The sequence below is a fragment of the Pollicipes pollicipes genome, unplaced genomic scaffold (genome assembly GCF_011947565.3).
Source record: "Pollicipes pollicipes isolate AB1234 unplaced genomic scaffold, Ppol_2.1 Scaffold_6138;HRSCAF=7277_pilon_pilon_pilon, whole genome shotgun sequence".
In the NCBI taxonomy this organism is placed as follows: domain Eukaryota; kingdom Metazoa; phylum Arthropoda; class Thecostraca; order Pollicipedomorpha; family Pollicipedidae; genus Pollicipes; species Pollicipes pollicipes.
In genome coordinates, this window is record NW_023596818.1 from 36059827 (window position 1) to 36071546 (window position 11720).

The window sequence follows — 11720 nt, forward strand, 5'->3', positions numbered from 1 at the left end:
GCGGTACATGCGGGCTCAGACCGCGGCGCTGAGGTGGCCGGCTCGGCCACACGGACCGGTCAGCAGAACGTCAGTGGGACAATGACAAACAGTCTCTTTATGCTAAACCCACACAATCTTATCCGTGGGTGCTAAAGCCACTTCATCCACACAAAACTCTAGCGCACAGCGCACACCACATATGGGCGGAGCACGACGCCACGGAAGACCACGCCTCCCGAGCCAGCGAGGCCGGCTGACAAACCTCCCCCGACTGAGGGTATCACGCCCCTCACCGGCGCCGCCGCCGCCGTGCTCACCGGCCATCACCACCAGTCTCAGCAGCAGGCACATGGCAGCGTCCAGCAGCGGCACCTCCCGATCCGGCGGACCGTCGCCGGTCGTGTCTCGGCCGCCCAGCACGCGCAGCATGCGGCCCAGGTACTCGGCCGAGAGCACCGGCCGGCTGGGGACGGCCGAGGCCCGTCAGAGGGCGTCGGCGTGGCCCTCACGCGGCGGACTGGCGAACCACAGCACGACAAGCCACGAGGGTCACACCCACCGCGTCGCAGGGGCCGCGCCCGCAGAGCCGCGCGCACCGCGGCCCGACCCGGCCAACACGTGACGACACGTTGTGCCTAAACACACAGAAGACGCAATGGTCTACTACTTTTTCTGATGGTCTTTAACAGCAATGAAAGCAAGTCTCCCTTGCCTCCACTGCATGGCGACTGTGAGCGCCGTTTCACGGGACTCCCAGGCTGCCGGGCCGAGCTCATTCCACCACGCCGGGCCAACACACGATGGCGCCTCCGCGCCACGAGTCCGTGTGGTTGGTATGAAGGCTGGGGGGGGGGGGGGGGGGCTGACCTGACGTCGGGCCGCGGGGCGGCCTCGGTGGAGGCGGCCAACGCCATGTCCAGCCAGTCCAGCAGGTGACGAAGCGAGCCCCGCTGAACAGCCAGGCCCAGCAGCAGCTGGGAGGCCAGCAGCCGGCCTGGAGGCGGCCGACCAGCGTCACAGGCGGCCGGACAGCACAGCACGCACACGGTTACGGCACAGCAGACGTTACCACAGCACACACACGGTTACGGCACAGCAGACGTTACCACAGCACACAACACAGCGTCACAGCACACTGGACACATAGAGCGCACGCGGTCGCAGCGCAGCACGGCAAACACTGCTACGGCATATTGCACAGCGTCACAATATACTAGATGGCATCACAGCACATTGCAGAGCGCCCCAGAGTAGAACCCATCGGTGTCCCGCAGCAGAATATATCGGTACTCATTGTCTACACTCGATGAAAGGATTAACTAAGATACAATGTAACTAAAACTTGTGCTTGAAATGGTCTGCGAAATCATCAGTAGATACACTGAACCTATTTTCAAAACTTCATTCAGCTTCGCAACAAGGAGGGTAGAAGCCCAGGTGCAGATCTGTAGATCCAACCATTACAATCAAAGCCCAACACGACACACAGACACCCGATCGCAATGGCCACCCGCCTCTGCGGGCGCTCCCCGGTCTCCAAGTCGCTCTGCCCTGCGCAGGACGAGCCGTTACCCTGGGCGTCGGCGGTGGACGACGGCAGCGCCACGGAGCGGAGGAAGCGCGAAACATCAGCCAGGCTCTGCCGTCCGATCGGGGAGAGCTTGGCGTCGCTGGCCAGCGAGAGCGGCGGCAGCGCGCCCACTGTGTCCAGCGCCGTCTGCAGCACGTCGGTGCCGATCGCTGCCGGCAGGGGGCGCCGCGTCAGGGCACGCTCGGAGCAGCGCGCAGGCCGTTCAACCACCTCGCCTTGCAAGCATGCTAGCAAGAATCATATTATTGATGTTACATCTTCATTTACGTCCTTCTGACCGGCAGTCCGTGTTCTCTCTTCCAACTCTGCATGTGGCATCTCAGAGTTACACAATGCACGCACCAATCGTATCTCCTCTACCACAGCACGATACTCCGCACACGAGTACGGAACTTGTCTTCATTAGATACTCATCCTATCGAAGCAGTATAAACTGCACTACGAGCGAAGTACCTAGCACTAATTCCCATCAGCTCCTCCTTTTGTTTCACTGCACCAACCAGCGGCGATTTCGCCCCCCCCCCCCCCCCCCACAGCTATCAGCGGCCACGCCCAGCTGTAGGTGGGTCCAGCTCACCGGCACCGCTCTGCTGTGCCCAGCTCTGGCGGAGAAGCGCGAAGACCAGCGTCAGCCCGGTCTTGACGCTCATGGCGATGAGGGCCGAGTGTCCGCCGCCGCCGCCGCAGCCGCCGCTGTCATCAGCCTCGCCCTCGGCGCCGGCCCGCTCTGAGCCGCGGCGACTCTGCGCCAGCGAGCCCGCCTGGCCGCCGGCCACACAGGCATTGTCAGTCTGAGGCCAGTCACACTCAGACACCGCTCTGAGCCGCGGCGACTCTGCGCCTGCGAGCCCGCCTGGCCGCCGGCCACACAGGCACTGTCAGTCTGAGGCCAGTCACACTCAGACACCGCTCTGAGCCGCGGCGACTCTGCGCCAGCGAGCCCGCCTGGCCGCCGGCCACACAGGCACTGTCAGTCTGAGGCCAGTCACACTCAGACACCGCGCAGAGCCGCTCACACAGGTCCTACAGCTGCGCGTCGGGGAAAATAGAGGAACGGGGTTCGATTCCCCGCGGTGCCCGTCCTTTCCGCCCGGGTGGGAGGCAGGCGGCACCATACAGTCCCAGCAGCTGAGCGCGTCGTAAAGCCCTAATGACGCACGGCCACATCGTGCGAAGCTGCAGCCTGTCCACACGCCACCAGCACAAGGAACCGCGTTCAGACATTGTACAGCCGCAGTCTCTGGCCATGCAGATTACAGGTAGACCTACCTCTAAGCACACAATCCAACACACTCGGGCCCCAGGCCTTCCAATCGTTCTACAGCATCATACCGCATCTTTCCGCCTCACCTGGCCGGCATCGTGATATTTGGCAGAGAGCGCGTGGAAAATGCGTCGCAGGACGACCAGCCGGCGGCGGAGCACCGCCGAGAACGGCGCCTCGGCCACCTCGGCGGCGGCCAGGCTCAGCTGCAGCGTCAGCAGGCTGTTGACGAACGCCTCGTGGTCGGCGCCGGCCGCGCCGCTGTCCGACTCGAAGTCCGGCAGCTTGGCGCCCGGCAGCATGGGGAACGAGTCGTGCTGCGGCACCACCTCCTGCGGCGGCGGAGCGGGCACAACGTTGTCAGGTGATAACAGCTGATAATTTGCTGACACATGCGACTGTTACTGGCTGGAGGAGGGTCACAACGTCTCGAGACAATCACGGTCACCGATAGAATAACGCTCCACCGATCGCGCGGCTTGCGCCCGCAGGAGGAAGAATGGTGGGGAACAGAATGGAATGTCGGTGCATGAATGGGAAGTGAGGCAAATGAGCGACAGTCTCTACATCTCCGCAGCATGTCGGACCTGCTGCCCCCGGAGGCAGGCGCCGACACCCGTGTCGGTGGCGCCACCAGCCAGCAGTGGCCACCTGCTAAACAAGTTAAGTTGCCTACTGCCCTGAGTGCTGCCCATCGCGCCTGGCAGGATAGCAGGAGAGTCTGTCGCCTCTCACCCGCACCGCAGCGCCGCTGCATCGCCGCGCGGTAGACAGTGCCACGGGGCAGTCTAGCAGACTGATGCCCCACCTTGGTCTCCAGCAGCCGGGTATACAGCTGCTCAGTGACATCACGCTGGCACAGCTCCTCTGGCCGCTCAGCCAGCCAGGCAGAGTTCAGGTGATCTGACCACTTGAGCTTCAGTGTCCAGCCAGCCATGCTGCCAGGCTGCGACTCCTGGGAATGGAAGCAGGAGCTGAGTCAGCTGGTCAGGCTGGGCTGATGCAGCCAAGAGTTAGAGACCAGCATCCATGTATACAATCACAGAAAGAAAAGTGTCAGTGTAGACTGAGTGCACATGGGGGTAAGCCACAGCACCTTCAAAGCCTTCAAGAAAGATGCATTCTGATTTAAAGGCCTGGAAGGCAAGATGCAGTTTGATCAAACAGACAACTACAAACTGGAATCTGCTTGACTTACAGTCCCCTTGAATGTAAACATAAGTTATGAAAGGAAGGGTATGCATGTTCAGCTGACAATAAAAGCTTTTCTGCTTTCTTTCAAAATGTTTTCAATGTGATTGCCAGATGGCTTAAGAAGCACATAAGCAGCATATGCCCTATTTTATTTCTATAACAGTGGTTATTAAATGGTTGATTCTCTGTATACTGTTAGATGACAACCCAGACAATAAGATTGAGGCTGATCACAAGCTCAGGCATTGTACACTTAAGTCAAGATATGAGCTTGAGCATGGTGTACTTTAACTTACCCAGAGTGATCCCAATGTGCAGTAACCACTGCTTTGAAAGCATGGGTGCTGTCAGCTGGTTTGTCTATGATTCTTAACTTTTAGGGGCATGCTACTTCACTCATAAAATGTGTATACTGCACACCATAGATAGGCATTGCCACCTTTCATGCTGTACAAGCCAGATTACAATGCCCAAAAGCCCAAGCGGATAACGAAATATAGCATGTGGTGGGAAAATGTTCATTACAGGTTCCACCTTTCCAAGTGTCCACCCACGCCCAAAACATGGTTGTTGAAAGTACATGAAAGTACATGGTTTGTCAGTACATGTCTACATATGTATGAAAGAAAATGTCTGCTCATGACAAGTGCACAATACTTCATCCATATCAGTGTAATTTGATTTAACGCACTGGTACAGCATGTACTGTTATCATATAGGTACGTGTTTGTTTGCCTAACTGTCCATAGGCGTTATGCAGCCACCCAAGTCCACACCTCGTCAAATAAGCTGGGTTTTCGCCTACTTTAGATCAGGGCATTGGGTTACACTAACACACCATTAACGATAATGACTACCTACCTTACGCCAAAATAAGGAACAGAACCGGTTTTACTTCATCATTTGGGTTCGAAAAAGATGAGCAAGGTAACTAATAAAACAATAAACCATCGGGAGCCTGCGGAACGCCTATGCATCCCGAGAGCACAAGCCCCCGAGCCCGCACGGAGCCAGATATGCCGCGCGTGCTTCCGTTGTTTACATGGACAGCTGATTTGCTCAAGAGCTATTATTGCATGTGTTCACAGCACCAGACGGCAAGCAATATTTTCTTGCCATCAGCCAATCACTTTCGAGAATAACAATCTATCATGAGCACAGTGAAGTGCCAAAAACCTAAGAATATTACTTTAACGAGGGAGTGTTATAAGCCGCTCATAAGTTACACCACGCATGAAGGTGCAGATGCGTTTTTTCACGCACTAAGGGGGTAGGGGAGATGGGGCGTAACCGAAGGGTAACAAGGGGGTGACGTTTACAGTTGACTTCTCATGACAACCAACTCGTGGTTTATGTTTCTTGCATCCAGCTCCATTGGGGGCCAAACCATTAATGTATCTTAACTGTAATTGGGCACACAGCTGCATCCTGCACATCTCTGAAAATTGAGATCAGATATTTGTTTACATCTGCAATTTTACATTAACATCTGCAACATTTTTCGAAGTTCCGCCTCTCAGCGCCTTTGCCGTTTGGCCGCCAAACGGGCGTCACGTTTTCGTGACGCTACGCTTGACACCCGTAACTAGGGGATAAGGTTGTCCAGCCCCAGTGTAACCATTGGGTGACCAGTAGTTTGAGAGTTTGCCAAAATTTGTCAGGTAATTCATTGACAGCGCAAACTGGTGACAGGCATAGGCATTTAAGTACGTACAATCATGGGTTCCGTCGTGGGTAGGGAACAGGAAAGCGTGTACCTTTAGGTCTTTGTAGTAAGAGTTAATCCCTCAAAGCTTTCAAGGCTATACCTACCGTAGGCTTTCCACTAGTGCAACAATGTCGTAAGCGTGTTTGAGAAAGCAGTTCCCTTAGCGTTAACCAGAAGTGCAGGCGGGGATGGGGACCAGGAAGCACGTGCCTCCCTTAGGTTCCGGGGGCCCTTCGGTTCCCTCGGAACTTGCGATTAAGGATAATACAGAGGTCTCATTCAGGGCCGGGCACTCCATTGCCGGCCAGAGGGCCCTATGCGCTGATCAGGGCCCACTAAGTTGATAAGGGCCTATCTTTCGGTCAGACTTCGCCAGTAACGCACAGTCGGCCGTGGCGGCATGGGCCTGAGGGCCCATTTTCCAAGCAAAGACAAAGCCGGAGCCAGCGATTTACATTACTCGGAGCCCCACAGCGCGTAACAGGGGCCATGTGGCATGAAGAGCCTAGGGGGCCCACCAGGTTCGACGATCAAGGGCACTTTTGGAGGGTCTAAGGACAAAAAGGGCTGGTCGGAGTCTTATTGAGGGGCCCGACCTGCGAAGACGGACCCTTAAGTAACAGTCATAGGGTCGTTTGCGCCGATCGGGGGCTCCCTGAGTCAACATGGGCTTATATGTTAGTCAGACACTGCCAGTACCGCACAGTCGGCCCCGTGTCGGTATTGGCCTGAGGACCCACTTCTCAATCAGCTGCAAAGCTGGGGCCAGTGATTTACATTGGTCGTAGCCTCTGCATCTGTAAGGGACCCACAGTGTCTAACAAAGGGCCCTGTGCTCGCAAGGGGCCTCGCGCCGACCAAGGGCAGTGCTTGATGAGACCCGAGGAGGAGCCCAGACGGTTCTCGGAAACCGACGATCAAAGGCCCGGTTGGAGGACATAACTAACCGAAGGACTGGCTGTAGACCACATAAAGAATCGCGGCCCGTGGGGTAGTGACCTGAAATATCAGTCCGAGGTTCTGTTGCACCTTTTGAGAAACCCCTGAGACAATGCGGGTGTCTAAGTCGGTAAGAGACCACGAAAACCGAACAGTCGGCTCCATGGCCATTTGGGGCCGTGCCCCCCCCCCCCTCCCCAAGAATCATTATCCAAGCAGAAACGAGGCCGGGGCCCGCGATTTGCAATGTTCGGGGTCCCTGACACAATGAGGGGCTCCTGTTTCTATTAGTGGTCACAGTGACGGACAGGGGTCCTGCGATGTCAAGTGGCCCTGAGTCGAAGCGGTGTTTGAGGGAGGCCCGAAGAGTGACCGAAGGGTCTCTCGAGACAAAAGATCAGGAGCCGGATAGGATGGCTGAAGGGTCCGAACGGCTGGCTGTAGGTCACATTAAGGACCCTGTCCATGGGGTCGCGATCTCAATTGTCAGTGGGATGATCTCTTGCACCGATGGGAATCCCTGAGACAGAGTGTTCCTGCATCTCGACCAGAGATCACAAACAACGAACAGTCGGCTCCGTGTTGGTCTGAGCTCTGTGGGCCCATTTCCCAAGCAAAGACAAGGCCAGGCCCGCAATTTACATTGGTCGTGCTCCTATATCGTTCAGGAGCCCACAGTGCCTAACAGGGTATTCTGCCAACCAGGAGTCTCGATTCGATCACAGGAAGATTTGCTCAACAGGGACGGGGACGCGAGCCCGAATGACAGAGGGTCTGTTGCATTGGCCGCGGCCTTCCGACAACTGAAAGAAACATACGAACTTATGATGAGTGCTCACATTCTGTAAGTAACGCCAGGGGGCGGGCGCCGGACGTGCAGCAATGGTCATCGCAAGATAATGCTTTTGAATGTCTTTCAAAATTGGTTCGTAAATTTCAGAGATCGCACTGGGCAAATATTTTTTACAACTTTGAGACTGCCATCTGAACAGATTAAAGCTACAGCAACACAGAAAATGGAGATTTCACCCTACTCTTTCAGTTCCACCTCAAAATTCCAGGACCATTTTGCGGTGTTGTAGGGACCATACGTTACTGTCAGAGACCAAAGACCATACGCTACAGTCTAGAATCCACACAGGTGAAATATGCCACTGGAATATCTCTAAGTGTGCGTTTTGATTTCCAAAAGCGTTCAAAGGTACCTCTTGCAGATGCGTCACCATTTTTGCCCATCTGTTGACAACGGCCTAATGTTAGCCACAGGGCCGACGCTGCACGGCTTAGGTACACTGCAACGCCTGGCGTCGAGTTTTTTGTTCTAAGATATGTCAGTGTGCATGCTCAAAACTACGTTACAAAATTTATACCACTAATTAACTCTGACTTAATGTTCAATGTACCCAAACAGACATGACTTGGTCATGTTAATACAAATTGTTAACCTATTTTGGTCTTCAATCTACTTTCACAGAATCTTTGCTAACTCTGTACAACCCACATACAAAATCTGACGGCATTTCTGAGTTCTACCCGTTGAAAAGAGTGTGCTGGATCACTGTAAAATGAAGAGCGCCGGGTATTTATTTCATGCAGTCACTGAACGCATGATTTTTCCATTTTATTCTCTGTAAACTGGAGCCAAAATTGCTCTCGTGGTAGCATCTGGCCTATATTTCCATTGAGAAGGTAGAACGTGTAATATATATATATATATATATATATATATATATATATATATATATCAGAAAAGCATGCTCTTAAAAGCAAATGGGCCATATACAGCGATTTTTTCGGGGACCCTTTTACTATCAGGGGGCCCTTGTCAACCCTGCGCCCCACCAATGCTCCTTGGCAAGGCTCTGGCTGCGCCCCTGTCGTTGGTGCGTGTTACTACAGTGCAATAATTTTAGGGGAAACTTGGAAGCATCGTCTGAAGTGCTGGTTGTTCACTGTCTCCTTACGGCGCTGGGTTGCGAAATGTATCCTCAAACGCCTAGGCATCCGCCGCGCGCATATGTGGTGCACATGAGCTGTGACAGATAAGCCAATCCAATCATTGCACTAGACGACCCGTGGTCAACTCCACATTAAAACGAAGATGAGCGCCAGTGTCATGGCATACTGCTGTTTGGGCCGATTAGTTTTTGTCACCTTTAGCTGCGATCCTCAGCAGTCAAATACACAGCGGCACGTTCGCATGCTCGGCGCCAGGAAGCCCCCAATGCGAATCTGTGACTTCATTGCCAATACGCAGCTGGCTCCATGCCGGCAAATGAGCGGGACATTTTATATCGACAAAAGCGGCAAATTTTGCAGCGACGAACGTTTTGAACGGTCGCAACCAAAGCACTGTGACAAAAAACATTGCAATTTGTTTGCCTCGGATTGCTCGCTTTAGGCGTCAGCGTGTTGGATTGCACTCGAAATCGTTTGGTTTGCAGAAAACGCGACGTAGTCGTTTCCCGTTCGACTGCTGGCGTCACCGCCTGTCACAGTGTTGTCACCACCTGTCAACCTCGCCTGTCTAGCGGTGTTGGGCTGGCTGATGAGCTGTAGACGGCACGCATACACTTGCACAGCACAGGCGATTTGATGTCGCTATCCGCCCGCGTTGTCGAGATCTGACATCAATCCTGCGATCCTCCAGAACCGACAGACCTGTAATTTGTGCACGTGTGCAAGTGCACGTGGAGTGCATCGATTCGCGCTTTTGTTAACACGTTCGCTCGCCGTTTTCTGTTTCGAAATATGCTGTTCCCGTTTCGCTGTAACCATTCCTTGCTGGACCATGAGCCGATTTTCGACAAACGTTCCCACGATTTTTGACCAGCGAATTTCGCGTGCTCCCGTGTTAAGCCATTGGTGCTGGTCTGCACATGCCGACGCGCCCCACCCCTTGGGTCGAGCCCCAAATTTAGTACAAAGATGTGACCCCCGACCCCATTTGTTAGTCTACTGTTGGACTTTTTCATCGCTTACGCCGTAAAAAATCCGAATACGATTTGCGTATTCTTGCGTATTCTCTTAAATGTCTGGGTCCGCCCCGGTATGAATGAGAACTATTTCAAGCGATATAGCCGCCCCAACCACCCACAACCAGTCCCCATGCCTTGGAGTGAACTGTGTCTCATGGTGGGGATGTTGTATCATTGTTTTTTTTTGCGTGAAGTAGCTGGCGTCGCAAGCATGCTGAATGCGTAGCGATATGCCAACAATATACGCTTTTCTCTGACAGCTCGTAAATCTTTATAATTGAGAGATAACATATTTGTCATTTTTAATCAGTCAATGTTTGCTTTACAACTCACCTACCACCTTCATTTCGGCTGCCCAGATAAGAATGATAGATCTACAAAGGAACTGTAACTGAAGACTTATTGTCTGGATGACGTCAAGTCGTGGCACCCGAGCCAGTCAATCATGGACAGCAAATCAGTAAATGACATCGTTGTTTGTCCAAAGACTATAAGGGCGGCTCTCTGGAAATTTTTGCGACAGATGCCAGTCGAGAGCCACTCGGCTGCCGCACAGCAGCGCCCTCTATTTTCCCGTACACTTCCGGCAGCGTACGTTCACGCGCTGGGGGGCGAGCGCGACAAACATGTCATTTGCAAACCGCTGAAAACTCTAGCGCTCGGTGGGAATGTGTGCTTATGTCTTACTATATAACCAGACTAATCTGGATGTTATGCTGACTAGTGGGAATGCACGTGCCGCATATGCCGCAAAACAACTGGCGTTAGCCTACCAAGAATTTCGGAGTAGCGCAAACTTTCTTCCAAGATGTCGGGGCTGTTGGGCGGTACATGTTGTGTCAGAGCTGATATCATGTTGTATCAGAGCTGATACAATATGTACAGCTCTGTGCGTGGGGCATGTTGCATCAGTAATGCAATGCACGGACATTGATATCCACGGGTGTCGCTTTGTATTATTCTGGGCGATTCAGTGCGCCCCCCCCCCCCCCAAGCTCAATTTGACCCCCAACGGTGGAATTTCCCTTTTGCTGAACCCTAACGGTGAGTGCTGTGCTTGGATCCCAACGGTAAGTTTGCCCTTTCGAACCTTTTGAACTCTAAGAACAGAATGTGGCATAATATATAATGTACAAACAGAATGGGGCAAAGAGAGCTCAAAGTTGTACAAGTTTTAAAGGTTTATTAGAGTTGTGTCATTGGCAAAAGGAACAAATTAAGTGCACACTTCGATGTGCTGATCATTTAAGAGCACTTGGCGTAGCTCGTCAAACCTTTAGAGCTCCGTATTCGTACCATGTTCACTACAACATTTTTATTTTTGCTCCATTCTGCGCGTTTTGATCGAAAAGTGTGTGTGTCTTGTTCACTCAGGTCTAGCTGTGTGGTATGGCTTGCGCGTGTTAGAATTACTCAGCGATGCTCAAGTCTTAAGACAGCAGCAAAATGCGTTCGCTGCAAGGATTTCTTGCGACGTGTTATCGGAGAATGCAGCATGCGGTCGAATATTATCACCCAAAAATGTCACGAACTCCCCGGCCGGCACGCTCAGAAGCATTCTTGAGATGTGCCGACCTCCACTTCGACGTGAGTGTGCAGTGAAACAGCACGAAAACCGACGGTCGACACCACGTGAATAAAGCAATAGCGCTGATCGCGCGACAATGATCAGCAAAACAACACGAGGCGTTTCGAACATGCCTCTCGCGAATGCCGCATGACGTCTTGAAGCCCGTCTCGCGGCCACCTGCTGGCGGTTTCTGTGGCAGTCTTTAATAGTCGCTCACATCAACTTACACTCTTTATTTCTGAAGCCATACACATCCAACAACGTTTAAAACTGCATAACATTGATCGTACGTCGATTACTAGAATTTGGTGCAGACCATCGAAGCCCAATGGAATGATAATGATGCCGAAGACAACATCTCCCTCAGAAGTAGAGCAAATAAACGTATTGGAGCAGGAATGTAGTTTCATATTAACCTGAGGGAGGCTACAGCTTCCTAGCTTTGACAGGAATGTAGGTCAAATCCGGGAGAAGTCTGTTTTTGTGTATTTTCA

General features: G+C 53.0%; 1 protein-coding gene across 1 annotated transcript; it reads right to left on the minus strand.

Annotated features, from left to right (window-relative positions):
- Positions 1-15: 15 nt before the first annotated feature.
- On the minus strand, positions 16-5017 carry LOC119105625 (putative E3 ubiquitin-protein ligase HERC1). Its single transcript, XM_037229083.1, has 8 exons — positions 4893-5017; positions 3646-3792; positions 2924-3169; positions 2151-2334; positions 1555-1722; positions 850-976; positions 372-445; positions 16-41 (listed from the first exon to the last, which is right to left on the minus strand). Exons 2-8 carry the CDS (start codon positions 3772-3774, stop codon positions 16-18), a joined length of 954 nt encoding a protein of 317 aa, XP_037084978.1. The 5' UTR covers positions 3775-3792; positions 4893-5017.
- Between the last annotated feature and the right edge of the window lie 6703 nt (positions 5018-11720).

Coding starts and splice junctions, on each gene's coding strand:
- LOC119105625 (XM_037229083.1), bottom strand. CDS start 3,774: ATGGCTGGCTGGACACTGAAGCTCAAGTGGTCAGATCACCTGAACTCT. Junction 977..1,554: donor GTCCACCGCCGACGCCCAGG/GTAACGGCTCGT, acceptor GGCCGCCTCCAG/GCCGGCTGCTGGCCTCCCAG. Junction 446..849: donor GCCCCGCGGCCCGACGTCAG/GTCAGCCCCCCC, acceptor GGCCGTCCCCAG/CCGGCCGGTGCTCTCGGCCG.